This window comes from Phycodurus eques, chromosome 4 (genome assembly GCF_024500275.1).
Source record: "Phycodurus eques isolate BA_2022a chromosome 4, UOR_Pequ_1.1, whole genome shotgun sequence".
NCBI classification, from domain to species: Eukaryota; Metazoa; Chordata; class Actinopteri; order Syngnathiformes; family Syngnathidae; genus Phycodurus; species Phycodurus eques.
The window spans coordinates 29,837,900-29,854,981 of record NC_084528.1 but is presented as its reverse complement, the minus strand read 5'-3'; the positions used below and the strand labels follow the sequence as shown (position 1 = coordinate 29,854,981).

The 17,082-nt window shown below is 44.6% G+C and overlaps 1 protein-coding gene across 4 annotated transcripts; it reads right to left on the bottom strand.

Annotated features, from left to right (window-relative positions):
* Window positions 1-167: 167 nt before the first annotated feature.
* On the bottom strand, window positions 168-11,230 carry LOC133401792 (zinc finger protein ZFAT-like). Of its 4 annotated transcripts, none has more exons than XM_061675194.1 (25): window positions 11,174-11,221; window positions 11,048-11,078; window positions 9,607-9,765; window positions 8,324-8,473; window positions 8,123-8,254; window positions 7,863-7,970; window positions 7,640-7,783; window positions 7,480-7,553; window positions 6,695-6,783; window positions 6,463-6,531; window positions 5,948-6,096; window positions 5,651-5,742; window positions 5,419-5,567; window positions 4,506-5,337; window positions 4,250-4,367; window positions 3,380-3,612; window positions 3,149-3,230; window positions 2,767-2,880; window positions 2,238-2,411; window positions 1,941-2,029; window positions 1,554-1,692; window positions 1,210-1,313; window positions 792-876; window positions 602-708; window positions 168-520 (listed from the first exon to the last, which is right to left on the bottom strand). In XM_061675194.1, the coding sequence occupies exons 2-25, from the start codon at window positions 11,064-11,066 to the stop codon at window positions 332-334; spliced, it is 3,600 nt and encodes a 1,199-aa protein (XP_061531178.1). In that variant the 5' UTR covers window positions 11,067-11,078; window positions 11,174-11,221; the 3' UTR covers window positions 168-331. The 4 variants fall into 4 exon arrangements, 3 of the variants coding, with proteins under 3 accessions (XP_061531178.1, XP_061531180.1, XP_061531179.1); XM_061675196.1 differs by lacking the exons at window positions 11,048-11,078; window positions 11,174-11,221 and adding exons at window positions 9,817-9,919; window positions 10,697-10,980 and having other exon boundaries at window positions 9,607-9,730; XM_061675195.1 differs by lacking the exons at window positions 11,048-11,078; window positions 11,174-11,221 and adding an exon at window positions 9,817-10,980 and having other exon boundaries at window positions 9,607-9,730.
* Window positions 11,231-17,082: the final 5,852 nt, after the last annotated feature.

Genomic DNA, 17,082 nt, shown 5'->3' with positions numbered 1-17,082 from the left:
AGTTCAGGGTGTACACCGACTCCTGCCCGATGATAGCTGGGATAGGCTCCAGCACGCCCGCAACCCGAGTGAGGAGAAGCGGCTCAGAGAATGGATGGATGGATAGTACATAAAGCCACTTGACACACCAACTAGTACAATACAGGGTTTTATTAAATAAACTCTGTAGGTAAACATTGTTACAATGCATCAAAGTATTGCACATTTAACCTGTGGCACAATTCCGACTGTATTCTTATGGGTATTTCATGTACTGTATGTATAATAGCTACTAATATTTGTTGATAATAACGCACAAATATTGACAGTCTGTTATGAAATGCCAGCATTACTAGTTGATTTCCACAGTTTGTTCCTGCACGTAGACAATAAAGTGGTGAGTGTTGTCATCTTGAGTGAGGACCGTCAGGGCCTCCAGTTCGTGTCCCTCTTCCACCACCATCACCTGCTCACCAGAAAGATCCCCATCTGCGTTCACGACCATCAGCCGGTGGTCGCCGAGCTCCTCCTCATCCGCCACCTGCAAATGCCGCCACGACTCCAAATTGAAATCACATTTTTCAGGGCCGTGACGCCCTGGGACAAACAGAACGGTGTTCACCTGTTCTACCACGGCAAGAGTCCCGGGAGCCATGGCGACCATGGACGTGATGGCGTCATGAGTTTCTGAGCTTAACTCAACAATCTGCTGGAGAATATTATCAGTCCCTGTACACACAATTATACAAAAACAACTGTTAAATGCCAATTATTGGTTATTTTGCTTGCAGAGTAGTTCTACTAACTATCACCATTGTCTTGTAGGGCAACATGTTGTTCTGGCACCTCCTCTTCTTGCTCCAAAGGCACAAATTGACTGTCTACTGTCTCTTCCACCTGAACATGGATTCACACACAGAATACAGCATTGAAAATATAAACACTGGTTTACTCATCTGATGTGAAATGTGTCAGAGATAAGAGTGCTCAGTTTTGATTGATAATGTCACAGAGGTATTAAAATAACAATGTGGTTATTACTGCGGTTAACGTTGCTGAAGGTTGTTTCAAATATTTTGGTTACTATGAGAGGGGTTAACTATGAGAAAGAGTATGAGGATGTGCAGCACTCCACTTTTTACCACAACTGCCAAAATAAACATATGGATAAATTACGACCACTGGCACTGTAACAACATGAGCATTATCTTCATGCATATGTTTGTGTACCTCCCAGGTGCATTCCATCTCTTTTGGACCGTGCTTCTTCTTCATGTGTCGATTCAGCTCCCATTTGGTGCCGTAGACAAATCTACATTCAGGGCATTTGATACCTAAACATGAGCATAGACAAAACCAAACATTTATTCTCAGAACACTTGGATGGAAATGATTGATGCAAACAGAATAGCCTGGATGCAATTGGTGATTAATAGTAGTCATCATATTTTAAGCGTGTACACTTTCAAAGTAGAACAATCGGCTATTAGGAGAAGGTGAAAGGGGTCGGAGGGGGCATTTTGGCTGAGTCTGAGATTTTAAAAAAGGCTTCCCACTGTACTTAGAATTCAAACCTTGTTGGGTGGAATATTCCGCATCTGAGAGACCTTCTCCGACATTTTGATAATCGTGATCTGGGTGTTTTGTCTTGTAGTGTCGTTTCAGGGGACCGGACGTGTTGCAGGAGTAGAGGCAGTGAGCACACTGAAATGGCTACAAACAAGCACAGCAAATAAAAGTACATGAAAATCTGTGTCAGGCAGAACTTGACAAATCACAGGAAGGTTTTACGTCAGTGGTGCTGTCAGTGGGCTCAATGCATTGATTAATTTTAGTGATAACTAATGAAATAGTCATGGCAGTTGGAATATCTGATGCCCGTTGTATTTTATTTCATTTATTTATTATACTCAGTGATACCTTTGTAAACCTTCGTAGCAGGAGTGACAAGCGATTCTGACCTTAAATCGAGAATGCTGCTCCATGTGCCTCAGCAAAGGAGCCTTGAAAGCTGAACTGAAGTCACACTCTGAGCAATTGAACTGCTTCCCTAAATTGAAAAAAAGAAAAAACAATCACGGACCAGGGCCTCATTCATCAAACATTCTTAAGAAAAAATAGAAGCTACGTACAGTATATTTGGAAAGGATTGTTGTGATGTTGACCAATGCAAAACAAAGTATATGTGACATTAAAATGAAAGAAAACAATCCTAAGTGAGGCTAAGGATCCGCGCTGCTAAAGAGGAATGTATGTACCTTGGTTGGTGTGGCTCAGTCTGTGACTCTTCAACGACACTTTGGATTTAAACGTTTTACCGCACAGCTCACAGATGTGAGATCTTTCGTTGTTATGTCGGTTCATGTGATTTTTCAAGTTATTCCTGCTGCCACTCGCGTAGTCACAAATATTGCAGACAAATGGTTTCACACCTGCAAATGAATTTCAACAAAATGTCCAATTGTGTGAAAACAAACTGCGACAAGACAACTCGGTATGATGCACTGTTGTTCTGCACCACTCCAAACTACAACCCCAATAATAAACTATACACAGTGTACAGTATTCAAATAACAGCTTTCTTTAAAGTGTCAAAAACCGAGCATTAATTTGTAAAGGCAGAATTCTTGCTAGAGCTCTTGTATATGACTGTATGCGATTGTACCCAGGAGTGTATTCTCAGGAGAAAAGAGCAATATTTGTTTTATTGATCTGCTTTGTGATTTCCCGAATGTCAATCATTACAGGTACCGGTATATTTGTGTCAAAGGTAGAGCAACATCTCACCTTGGTGGGCCCAGATGTGCTGCTGAAATTCACTGCTGTTCTTGAGGTAGTAAGAGTCACAATATGGGCATTTCTCTGCTCGTTTCACCATCTGCCCTTTAACTGGTACTGTATCTGCAACACACAATCAAACAGTCCATGTCATGTCCAACATTTACAATGCGTCACTGAATAGTCTACATTTTAGAGTATCCAGTTATCTGGATAAAAGTAGAATTAGGGAAGAGTTTAGCTAAATCTACAAACTTCACAGCGTAGTAGTGAATTTTGTACCTAAATTCATTCAAATGACATTTTGATACCGTAAATGTTTTGACTTCCACCTCCAGTATACATGTGTTCTGCCTCTGTATGTTGATCGATATATTTGTGTGTCTTTTACCAGGGTGGGATATTTGGATGTGTCGTTTAAGTCTGTGCTCAGGATAGCTTTGATGGCAGATGGGACAGGGTGCACTCTTCCCCTGCAAGCAAAGCAAAAACAGTGACATTTCATGAAAAAATACCCGGAAATTATTAAATAACAATTTCAATTATAAAATTATCAATAAGGTTTCATTTGGATTGGAGCTCCTGGGATCTGTTGGCAATATGTAGGCAGAGGGGTTGTTACCTCTTTTTGATGATTCCTCTGATGGGCTTGTAGTTTGTATTTGTCAGGAGTGGTGTATTTACATCCTGGACTAGAACATGGCAGCAGCAAGCCACTGTGCTTCTGAATCAGATGCCTCTTTAAAGAGCTTTTGGTGATGGACGAGTAGTTACACTTTGAGCAGTAGTGCAGGTGCTCCTTGGTGTGTGTGCGTACATGGGCGTTGTAGTGGACTTTGTACCAGAAGAGTTTCCCTGCGGGGAAAAAAAAAAAAAAAAAAAAACAATGGCAACTATTAGAAACATTTACTCAGATAGAATACAAGAGCTGTATAATAATTCCTGCTTTCACAAAGACAACAGGAAATGCATGGTTGTAGATAACCATGTATGCCATCGGACGATTTTTTTTTTTTTTTTTTTTGTATAAACTCCAATTTGCACGTGCCTGAGAGCAGAATTCTCTACTTTGTGGAGGAAAATGGGGAAATCAACCTTTCAGTCTTCTGATCTGGAAAAAATTACCCAAATTTGTACAAATTGATGGATTTACATACGTGTGACAATAAGGACGCTAAAGTGGCACTAGCACTCACGACTCAGTACAATATCTTTCACTTGTCTCACGCTGCGCTTCTTTTTCAGGCTTTTTTGTATTTGTAGTCTGTGGTGGTGTACAACTGCACTGCTTCCTGATGACTTGTGTTTGTTATAAGAAGAGGGGAGAAACTTTAGAAAAGATGCAGTGTATCTGCAATAATTTAAAAAAAAACTTTTTTTTTAAAATGACAGTTGTCATTCCAAATGGTTCAAGCAGAATTTCTGCTATTAGCTCTTGTAATGAGATCATATTAGGCCGTGGAGCTCAAAGCAGGTCGTTCCCTCGTCTCACCACAATATTGACACTCCAGGTCTCCATACATTTTCCGAAGCCGCTGGAAAGTCTCCATATCAAGAAGAGTTTTCGGAAGTGACAACAACACCTGCTGGAATGCACTTAATTGGAAATCCTGTAAGATATCAGTAACATACAGTAATAAGTGGCTTAATTATATCCTAGCAAGATGAAGTATATAAAAAAAAAATACTAATAATAATTAAATAGTGCCACACACCAACCAGATTGTTGGAAGTCAAAGTGATTTTACCTTCTCTGATCGTGTAGTTTGGGTGTCTTCCTCTGAAGGTGCTGAAGGCAAATGTGCGTGTGGGATACAATTGGTCCCTTGAGTGTTTATGGCACATGTTTTATTATCAGCCAACTGAATGTTCGGATTGGTGGTCGCGTCTTCCGAGTGGGGGTTGTGTCCTCGCTTATTGGTATCTGCAGAGTTGTACGCGGGTGTCGTCGAGGACTCAACGCACCCGTCCTTCTGTGCCTCGGGGACAGTTTCGGTTTCCAGTTTTAGAGTACATCCTCCGCTTGTCCACTGTGCTTGCACATTTTCACCCTGAGATTCAGTCTCCTCCTTTGCTTGCTCCGCATCTTCCAATGCTGCTGCTTTCTGGGGCTCGTCTTCACCATCCCTCCACTCCTCAACATCTTCGCCGGTTCTTATCACCTCATCTCGCAGCTTGGTGCCTCCCTCTATGGTTAAGCCTCCCTCTTTGCCCTCTCTTTCTTCATCTACCGGCAAGACTTCTCCACCATTCATCAGGTAGAAGCTGTTTTTAATACAATCTGTGAATGCCTGCTCTCGGTCCAGCTCAGGGTGAACCTCCAAGAGGTGCCTCTTGAGTCTCTGACTGCTGACAAAATTGCCCTCACACGTGCAGCACACGTACAAGAAGGGATGCTTCCGGACATGAGCGGCGAGGGTGGCCAAGCAGGTTTTGGCCTGGTCACAGAGCAAGCAGGCGAAGGGCCGCTGAGGCCCGTGGACCAGTAAATGGCGCTCGCGCTCCATCTGGTTCTTAAAGCAGCGGCTGCAGGTGGGACAGTGGTAGAGCAGTTGTCTGAGTCCCTGACGAGTCTTCAGCCTGGACAAACAGATTAAGCAGGTTAGCTATGGATTTCATTAAAAAATGATGTCAAATAGTTACATGGTGTGTATATAAAACCTCAGTTGTTGATAGCTCTTCTGGATGAGTGGGTCTTTCAGATTATGACTTTTTTCTATATGTTTGATCAAGTTCTTCACATCAGAGTACTTCTTTTGACAGAAGCTGCAATGCTGCTTCACCTTCAAATGAACTCGCTCAATGTGGACCTAAAGAACCGCAAACAGCAGATACACACTAAAAACCTCTGTCAAACCCGCAAGAGAGTATTAGCACGAATATGGAATCCGACCTTGAGGTGTCCTGGGTTGAGGCATTTGAAGGTACACTGTTGGCAACTGAACTTCTCTCCAGTGTGCTTCCTTAGGTGAACATTCAGATTGGCTTCAGACAAAAGGGAAAAAAAAAAAAAAAAAGAAAAAAAAAGAAAAAATATTTTACTAAAAGGAAGCTTGAACATTGCAGGAATGTACATGTTGTGCTGTCACACTCCAGTGCTTGAACTTACTACAGTAACTTAGTGTATGTAAGGCAGTTAGAAAGAAAAAAAATAAACATTTCCCTTGGGGGAAAAGGAGTATTGATATACCCTTGATGGCAGATGCATAGTCACAGTGTGGACACTTGAACGGTTTCTCTTGGGTGTGAGTCCGGAGGTGGGACATCAGCGAGTGTCGAAACTTAAAGATCTTATTACAGAACTCACAGCCAAAGACCTTCAGTTGGCTCGGGAGCAAACTGGGGAGAGAGAAACTATCACATCATCCTGTCGACTAACAGTATTACTCACCACTATTGTGTCCAGTATTTTGGTTTAACCCTATTACTTCTCTTTTGTCAATCTAATCACGACTGTAACTGCGATCTTATATACCACATTAGGTACTGTCAAGTATACGTACATGGACAACAGTATTGGGGCACCTGCACACCAAAGCTGATTTGTGCATCAAGGCTCATTCAATGAGCAAATGACCCAGATTGATTCATTAATTTAGTCAGTTAAGAGTTGTTGAGCATTGTGTAAGTGCAATTCATTTGACCTCCAAAATGAAGTGATAAAATCTACAAATGCATGCAATAAAATAAACGCATTCACAGTACTTGGGAACATCTTGCTTGACGGAGTATTCCTGGAAGCCTTTTCTGGGTGTTATTTCTGTTTTGTCGGAACTACAGTTGGAGTAGAGCATAAAATGAATCAGTTAAGCAGGAAATGTCAAATGCGGCTTGTTACTTTTTCTTACATCTAACAATAATAAAAAACACACCTGCCCATGTCTTTTATTCACTGTGAGTTATCTTATGTTGGCAGATGTATTGTGTGACTCAATACCTTGGGTCCTGCTCTGCTTTGGGGTCTTCAACACTGGCTGAGGACTGACTTGCAATGTCTGCTGGCTCATCCTGACAAACTGCTGTGCTCTGATGTACCCAAGAAAATAAATGAATTCACATATTGATATGAAGCACTACGATAAAACGCAATACAATAATTTTTCTTAGTATTTTGTTGAAAGCTTTATTTTCATGATATTTCCATCATGACACACTGCAGGTTTAGAAGGTCCTCATTTGGGGAACCGCCAAGTTGGTCAGGTTAGGTTAGGTTACTTGACTGCTTGACCCCACAGAGATTTCTGGTTTGCAATAGTAGCAATCACATGCAGTTACAAAAACATTACAAACATATCACAGCAAGCAAAAAAGATACTGAGTACAGTCAGATGTCAGAAGCAATAGTTCAAAGGCAAGTGTGCTGGAGTAATAAAAAAGCAACAGGTAAATTGAAAACGCAAAAAACAAAAAGGTAAAATTGAAATGTAATGGTGAGCATCACCAACAGTGAAAACTGTGCACATATTGTGCATTATGTGCAATAAAGTTACATGTCCTTCAGCTGCAAAAATAATAATACAGCTTTACTTCTCAGGCGTTGGCTGCCCTGCCATGCTGGGAGGAGTTGTCGAGCCGAATGGCTTTTGGAAGAAACATTTTCTCATGTCTATCTGTTGAGCAGGACAGAAACGGCAGCATGCCACTGAAAGCGCTCCTCTGCCTGGCCTCTGTGTTGTGTAGTGGGAGGGAAATAACGTGCATACAGTACAAAATCAGACTCACCTGAGACCCATCCGAATTGTTTACATGCTCAGAAACAGCAGAAATGTTCTCGACTGGAATCATTTTAATGACACCTGCGGTATTAAGAGGTTACAAAATTGAAATTGCACTGCCGCCCATGTGCTAGAATTAAAACAGCAATTGGGAACACAAGACTGACCTGGGAGCGACTCATCTTCAGTGAGAACGACATCGATGAGACTTTTTCTGCTTCCTGTTCCATCTTCTTTGGACGTGAGACTTTCGCCTTTACAAAGCATTTGACTTTTCTTTTTGCAACTTGAGGGTTGAAAAGTCCTCACTCCTACACACAGAGAACCAGATTAGGCCATCAATTAATATGATTATAATTTTCAAATGAATAATTGGGAAGGGGTGCTTACCCTTTCTTTTCTTGGTTCCTGAATTTTTAGGTGTTAGCTGCTCTTGAGTTTGATCAGGTCCCTCGGGGTCCAAATTTTCGGAATCCTCAAGACCGCTGCATTTGCTGCCTGAAAGGTATGCAAATGATCAGTGCACCTTAAGTTAGCTAAATATATTTTTTAAATTATTACATAAGTGAGGAATCATTTGCCGCATGCTTGTTTTGGCCACCCGCCATCGATGCTGCTTTCAAATCTGACATTTTGTTTGTTTTCCTCACCAGTATCATCGTCCTCATCTTCCTCTTCCTCAAACTGTGTTTTCAGGCAGATGTGTTTGACGATCTGCCGTCTGTTGCTGAACAAACGATGGCAGTCGTTGCATTTCAGCTCAGCTACTCTGTCGTCGTCACCTAGCCGAGGGAAGAAAAGACTGGAATTAGCGTGCATACTGGAGAACAGATTATTATTTGGTTCTTTACGCTGTTTGTCTGCCTCCTCTTTCTGTCCCTCTTGTCTTTGGACTTTGCCAACTGGAGACAGCGCAGAGTCTTCTCTGCCATCCCTTTGATATTTGCGCGCTTTGTTGGTGGAGCCTTTTGGTCGTCCTCGTTTTCGCTTTACTGAGCTCTCTGTGCAGAACACAGAACAGAAATTGTAATCATGTTGAGCGGGACAAAAGAAGTGTTTTCTCAAAAATTGAGCTTGGATTTTTAAAAAGTCAAAAAATAAACACAAAACTGATTTTTTTTTTTCATGAATCCCCTCACACAATTTCTCCAAGTAATTCACAACTTTCTTTTAGCTCCAGCCATAATCCAAATCTGAATCACATTTATTGCCAAGAACGTGTGCAACACAAACATGGAATTTGCCTTGCCTTGGCAGATGATGTCCTGGGTTTGTTAAGGGTGTGAATAATTCTAATTTAATAACTTTAACTGCTGAAACTGAGTTAATCTTTTGACTTTAATAAATAAGACCCTGCAGACAAGGTAACTAAAACACTCCTAATATCAACCAGAAACATAGCAAAGTCGTACATTCAACGTATTTAGTGGTACCTTTTGTTTGGTTTTTCATCCTTCAAGACTGAGGATAGTTGGGATAATGTTTCAAGAGATAATAGTACTACCGTGGAACCTCGGGTTACAAATTTAATTTGTTCCATGACCCCTTTCTCAAACTGAAGCAATCGCAAACTGAGGTAATGAATGGAAATGCAGATCATCCATTCCAGCCGCAGAACCACGTTATATTTACCTTATTTTGATTGTTGTATGGTTAAAAATAAATATTGTGAAATCTAGAAACGGGTGAAAACACAATTTCTGATGATGAAATAACAGTGGGTTCGCTTTGCAAACCACTGTGGGGTGGCCTTAGCCTGTTCGGGTACAGTAATGTTTACATTCACCGTGGTTACTGCTAGGCCTAAATGCCACCACTTCCCACAATGCACAGCTTTTGTATTGCATTGTGGGATGTGGCAGCCATTTTGCATTAAAAAAAAACAACGATGCCTGAAGCACGGAGCCAATGATATTTTTGCGGTGTGTGAAAAAGCACCAAGTTCTTCGCCTTCCACGGTAATGCCAAGACTGTTTGGAAACCGAAAATAGTTTGTAACCCGAGGTAATATTTCTTTTAAAAAAAATCTTCATAAATCAAATTGTTCGTAAGCCGGGGTGCCACTGTATTTGATGTGGAAATTGTCAATGTTTAATGATTGAGAATGAGAATTATAACATCAGACTGAACTGACCTGCTAAGGTCTCCAGGGGCACTCCTGCAAGGGGCTGCAGTGCAACGATGATGTCTTCATGAGGTTCCTGAAGGGGGTGCAGCTGGGAGCAATGGTCCAGCAGCAGTGAGTGACTGGGAGAGAACTGGTTGCAGAGCCGACACATAAACACAGAACCAGCTGGAGAGACGGAAAGAATGGGATTTTAAGACTCATACATGTGGAACTTACCTTCCATCCTTTCATTGTTCATACCGCTGGTTCTTATTAGGGTTGCGGGTGAGCTGGAGCCTATCCCAGCTGATTTAGGACAAGGGACAGACTACACCCTGGACTGGTCACCAGCCAATTCCAAGGCACATTTAAACAAACAACCATTTACACTCAAATTCACACCGACGGAAAAGTTAGAGTCTTAAATGAACCTAGAATGCATATTTTAGGAAAGCCAGAGCCCAGATTCAAACCCTGAACTTCGTAACTGTGGCAAACACTAGTCCGCCATGCAAATGACCAATTTTGAATTGTGACTGTTATTTGGAGGAGGTTCCAGAGCACACAGTTCATGTCATACACTCCCAGAATCTCATGGGAAACCCCGCGACAACGGCAGTATGTTAAAATTTCTATTTAGATTTGGATTATTGAAACAAATTTTTTTAAAAACACTTTGCAATATGTCCAAACGGTGCAGTCATGTCACAATATTCCTGCACAATTAGAAGTTATTAACGTGCAAGTAGTGTTGTTTCATGTTTTCTGTGAGTTGAAGCTCACATTTGATTTAGAATTTTATTTTCAGTTCCAGCAACTGTTACCACTGCAACCATGCCACCCAGGTTGTGTGTGTGTGTACATATTTAATGTTTTACAGTTTATCCTAAGGTACAATTTCCCTCTAGCCCTATCGCGATGCAATTTTTCATGGACATCGTTTAAATGTTTCCATGATCTTTTTTTAATGCTTTTAACATCCAAGTAGTGCTCCTCCATTCATAGCGTGGGTTTATGTCATCATCAGCATACGCAAATGAAATGCTTTTGCCCCCGTACAACGGCATCTTCAAGCAATCAACCATTGTAAGCCTTGAGAATTATTAAGAGACATTACTTTCATCTTTTTGTGCTTTTGGTTGCCATTTAGGACCACTGGAAAGATGGTTTCGCTGGGTATTAATACAAAATTGCTTCTCGTCGACCAAGATTAAGTGATAATAATAATCATTCACGCCACACGACGACGGTTACGCTGTCTCAAAACTTGCGAACTTTATGACCTATTACAGCAATAAATGTATATGAGGAAACGAGGAAATAAGCAAGTAGGGTGAAATATTCGCGTGTGCCGAAAACGCTTTTAATAAGCAGCGTCCGTTGATTAACACGGATTTGTTTATGTCGACTCGGCCTAAGAGTAGGCGCTGCGAGACATATTCGACGTAAAGTTAATGTAAATCCCTACCTGTTATTTGCTTGTCCATTGTCTTTCAAGCCTGCGAAGAAAATATATAGCAATTTATAAACTTGTATAACGCACAAAAAAAGATGAATATTATTCCCAAAATATAATTTCGTTTCTGCTTTTTACTTGGAATATAACGATTTTCTGACGAATGTGTGAAATATGTCCTCCTTGCCAGCGGAAGAGGTCTGGGCTTGTTGCAACCTATAGCGCCTCCATGTTGGAGGAAGACTACACTGCAGTTTGAGTCACCATCAGACATTCCAATATTCAAATGGTTTGCCACTAAATTTAGTTGAATATAACATTTTAAAACAGTGAATATTTTCGTCGTCTTATTTGGGTGGGAAAAACAGGTATTATAATATTTCAATATACAGTACTGTAAATAATCAATGAAATTGCAAATCATTAGACAATTGTCACTTTAGAAGTGACCACAGTTTCAAAATAATCACCCAAAAAAAAAAAAAAAGAGAAGCTTCCCATGATGGTCGCCTCCAGAATATTCACTCTGATGGTCATAGATGCCAAATGTAACACATGCGGTATTACAATAGCACATCATAACTTCTAATGACACATTCATGCCTTGATTCCTTAGAGAAGTTGGCACAGTGGCTGGCACTGTAGCACACACCAAGAGGGCGTGTAGGTAGACTGTTGGCTGGCAGGCAGGCTTTTCTGGATTGTATGCGTTATTTTTGGGCATGCAATCTTATTTCCACGTAACATCCAAAAAGAGATTTGAGGAAGACAGACTGTAGGTGGAGGTGTCCTCGGTTTTTCAACTAATACGGTCAGGGGTGCTGTCTGCAGCTTGCCTCAAGTCATGTAGAATAATCATCCATTTGTAAGCAATACAAATTTGCAACCGACTGCAATCGACTGCAACGGACAATCAAAACTGCTGAAAGGATTGTCGGTACCCCCCTACCCACCATTGAGGACTTGCACGCTGCCAGAACTAAGACAAGGGCGTGCAAAATCCTCTCGGACCGTCTGCACCCCGGTCACCGGCTCTTCCAGCTCCTTCCCTCAGGTAGGCGCTACCGATCAACGCAAACTAGAACTAGTAGACATTCCAACAGCTTCTTCCCTCTTGCGATCAACTTCTTAAACACCTAACCTATAATTCCATTACAACAAGCTGGCCATTTTTTGACTTGAGTTCGTTGTCACATTTCTGTGGGGCCAATTATGTATTACTCGTGCACTCACTGTAGTTGTCTCGCCATGCTGCACTATTTGCATATACTGGCCACTCGTGCCAGAGTAGCATCTGCTCCATTTGCACACTGATTGAGGAGTATCTGTAACATTTGCACAACCGACATTGTCCCAGATGATCGCACTACACGTCACTTTAAACCGCATACACTCCTTGAAGTCTCAGCGCCCTTTGCACAATGGTCATTGCACCGGACTATTGCAATATTAGTCATTCGAACTGCTCTAAGTGCTAGAGGACTCTGCATCTTTTTCCACAATTGTTTTTTGTCAATGTCTTTATGTCTCCAAAGTGTTCTGTAAATTGACTGTTTGTTGTACTAGAGCGGCTCCAACTACCGGAGACAAATTCCTTGTGTGTTTTGGACATACTTGGCAAATAAAGATGATTCTGATTCTGATAAAACTAGGTCGCTGCGCACAATTATGACAATTGCTACAATGAACCAGCTCGTGAAGCAGTTGCAGTTCCACAAGGGATCTCCTTTGTTCAACATGAACTGGTTCAGTCCATGCTGGGACTTCTAACTATAAATCACATCCATCCATCCATTTTCTACTGCTTATCCAGGTCGGGTCGCGGGGGGAGTAGCTTTAGCAGGGACACCCAGACTTCCCTCTCCCCAGCCACTTCATCAAGCTCTTCCGGGGGGGATCCCGAGGTGTTCCCAGGCCAGCCGAAGGACGTAGTCTCTCCAGCGTGTCCTGGGTCGTCCCCGGGGTCTCCTCCCGGTGGGACGTGCCCGGAACACCTCACCGGGGAGGCGCCCGGGAGGCATCCGAATCAGATGCCCCAGCCACCTCATCTGGCTCCTCTCGATGTGGAGGAGCAGCGACTCTACTCTGAGATCCTCCCGGATGACCGAGCTTCTCACCTTATCTCTAAGGGAGAGCCTGGACACCCTGCGGAGGAAACTGATTTCGGCCACTTGAATCCGGGATTTCATTCTTTCGGTCACGACCCACAGCTCGTGACCATAGGTGAGGGTAGGAACGTAGATCGACCGGTAAATTGAGAGGTTCGCCTTTCGGCTTAGCTCATTCTTTATCACAACGGATCGATACAAAGTCCGCATCACTGCAGACGCTGCACCGATCCACCTGTCGATCTCCCGTTCCATTCTTCCCTCCCTCGTGAACAAGACCCCAAGATACTTGAACTCCTCCACTTGGGGCAGGATCTCATCCCCGACCCGGAGAGGGAACGCCACCCTTTTCCGACTGAGGGCCATGGCCTCAGATTTGGAGGTGCTGATTCTCATCGCAGCCGCTTCACACTCGACTGCGAACTGCTCCAGTGATAATTGGAGATCACGGCCTGATAAGCTAACAGAACCACATCATATGCAAAAAGCAGAGATGCAATACTGAGGCCACCAAACCGGACCCCCTTTATGCCTTGGCTGCGCCTTGAAATTCTGTCCATAAAAGTTATGAACAGAATCGGTGACAAAGGGCAGCCTTGGCGGAGTCCAACCCTCAACGGGAACGAGTCCGACTTACTGCCGGTTATGCGGACCAAACTCTGACTCCGATCGTACAGGGACCGAACAGCCCGTATCAGGGGGTTCGGTACCCCATACTCCCGAAGCACCCTCCACAGGACTCCCCGAGGGACACGGTCGAACGCCTTCTCCAAGTCCACAGAACACATATAGACTGGTTGGGCGAACTCCCATGCACCCTCGAGGACCCTGCCGAGGGTGTAGAGCTGGTCCACTGTTCCACGGCCAGGACGAAAACCACACTGCTCCTGCTGAATCTGAGATTCGACTTCCCGATGGAGCCTCCTCTCCAGCACCCCTGAATAGACCTTACCAGGGAGGCTGAGGAGTGTGATCCCCCTGTAGTTGGAACACACCCTGCGGTCCCCCTTCTTAAAAAGGGGGACCACCACCCCAGTTTGCCAATCCAGAGCCACTGTCCCCGATGTCCATGCGATGTTGCAGAGGCGTGTCAACCAGGACAGCCCCACAACATCCAGAGCCTTTAGGAACACCGGACGAATCTCATCCACCCCCAGGGCCTTTCCACCGAGGAGCTTTTTAACTACCTCGGTGACCTCAACCCCAGAGATAGGAGAGCCTGCCTCATAGAACCACACTCTGCTTCCTTGTGGGAAGGCGTGTCGGTGGAATTGAGGAGGTCTTCGAAGTATTCTCCCCACCGACTCACAAAGTCCCGAGTCGAGGTCAGCAGCGCCCCATCCCCACTATACACAGTGTTGGTGGTGCACTGCTTTCCTCTCCTGAGATGCCGGATGGTGGACCAGAATTTCCGGAAGTCTTTCTCCATGGCCTCACCGAACTCCGCCTATACCTGAGTTTTTGCTTCAGCGACCACTAAAGCTGCATTCCGCTTGGCCAGCCGGTACCCATCAGCTGCCTCAGGAGTCCCACCGGCCAAAAAAGCCCGATAGGACTCATTCTTCAGCTTGACGGCATCCCTCACCATTGGTGTCCACCAACGGGTTCGGGGATTGCCGCCACGACAGGCACCGACCACCTTACGGCCACAGCTCCGGTCGGCCACCTCAGCAATGGAGGCGCGGAACACGGTCCACTCGGACTCGATGTCCTCCGCCTCCCCCGGAACATGAGCAAAGTCGGAGGTGGGAGTTGAAACTCCTTCTGACAGGAGATTCTGACAGACGTTCCCAGCAGACCCTCACAATACATTTGGGCCTGTCACGTCGGACCGGCATCTTCCCCCACCATCAGAGCCAACTCACCACCAGGTGGTGATCAGTTGACAGCTCCGCCCCTCTCTTCACCCGAGTGTCCAAGACATGTGCCCGCAAGTCCGATGACACGACCACAAAGTCGATCATCGAACTGCGACCGAGGGTGTCCTGGTGCCCAGTACACGTGTGGACACACTTATGCTTGAACATGGTGTTCGTTATGGACAATCCGTGATGAGCACAGAAGTCCAATAACAGATCACCGCTCGGGTTCTGATCGGGGGGGGGGGGCATTCCTCCCAGTCACGCCCTTCCAGGTCTCACTGTCATTGCCCACGTGAGCATTGAAGTCCCCCAACAGAACGAGGACTCCAAAAAGGGTGGGTACTCTGAACTGCTGTTTGGTGCATAGGCACAAACAACAGTCAGGACCCGTCCCCCCCCACCCGAAGGCGGAGGGAGGCTACCCTCTCGTCTACCGGGGTGAACCCCAACGTACAGGCGCCGAGCCGGAGGGCTATAAGTATACCCACACCTGCTCGGCGCCTCTCACCGTGGGCAACTCCAGAGTGGAAGAGAGTCCAACCCCCCTTGAGAGGACTGGTACCAGAGCCCAAGCTGTGCGTGGAGGCGAGTCCGACTATATCTGGTCGGAACTTCTCGACCTCACACACCAGCTCGGGCTCCTTCCCTGCCATCCATCCATCCATTTTCTGAGCCGCTTATCCTCACTTATCCTCACTATCCTCACTAGCATGCTGGAGTCTATCCCAGCTGTCAATGGGCAGGAGGCGGGGTAGACCCTGAACTGGTTGCCAGCCAATCGCAGGGCACATACAAACAGACAACCATTCGCACTCACATGCACACCTACGGGCAATTTAGAGTCTCCAATTTATGCATGTTTTTTGGGATGTGGGAGGAAACCGGAGTGCCCGGAGAAAACCCACGCAGGCACGGGAAGAACATGCAAACTCCACACAGGCGGGGACGGGGATTGAACCCGGGTCCTCAGAACTGTGAGGCTGACGCTCTAACCAGTCGGCCACCGTGCCGCCCCTTCCCTGCCAGAGAGGTGATATTCCACATCCCTAGAGCCAACTTCTGTAGCCGAGGATCGGATCACCAAGGTCACCGCCTTCGGCCACCGCCCAGCTCACACTGCACCCGACCCCAATGGCCCCTCCCACAGTGTGGTGAGCCCTTGGGAAGGGGGACCCACGTTACCCTTTGGGGCTGTGCCCGGCCGGGCCCCATGGGTGCAGGCCCGGCCACCAGGTGCTCTCCTTCGAGCCCCACCACCAGGTCTGGCTCCAGGGGGGGGCCCCGGTGACACGCGTCCGGGCAAGGGAAAACCAAGTCCATCGTTTGTCGTCATCATAAGGGGTCTTTGAGCCGTGCTTTGTCTGGTCTCTCACTTAGGACCTGTTTGTCATGGGTGACCCTGCCAGGGCCATAAAGCCCCAGACAACTTAGCTCCTAGGATCATTGGGGGACACAAACCCCTCCACCACGATAAGGTGACGGCTCAAGGAGGGGTAATCATATATATATATATATATATATATGGGGGTATAAATCACATCAACTCCATAAATTTTATTTCATAAAAAGACAATCTGCTTTTCTTTGTGGAGAAGGCAGAGATCAAAAGTGACCCCTACTGTAGAGCTACTGTAACTAGGTCAAAACCACAAGGCTCAACTTGATTACAATGTACAGTATTTGAATTCACAAGTAATTAAAAAAAAAACCAAAAAATCATGTGATAAAGATTTGAACACTCAACACTTTATCATTTTTCTGACCCAGTCCAAGTGACACAGGCCAATACCTAAAACAGTTTTTGGTTTGCCTTTGACTAGTATTACACACATAAAGCAAACAAACAAATAAAAAAAACAACAAGACCATTTTATACAAAATACAGTAGTATGAAATGTCCTTTGTGTGTGTTTTAATGTGCACTAGTACTACTAGAGGACTTGAATGAAAAGATTAGAATTTGTTTGATCAAACACTTTTTTTTTTTTTTTTTTTTTAGCTTGCACTACTCCTGCTATATAGTATTCAATTCTATTGGCCTTGTGGAGGGGAAAAAAATTACACCTGAGACATTGAC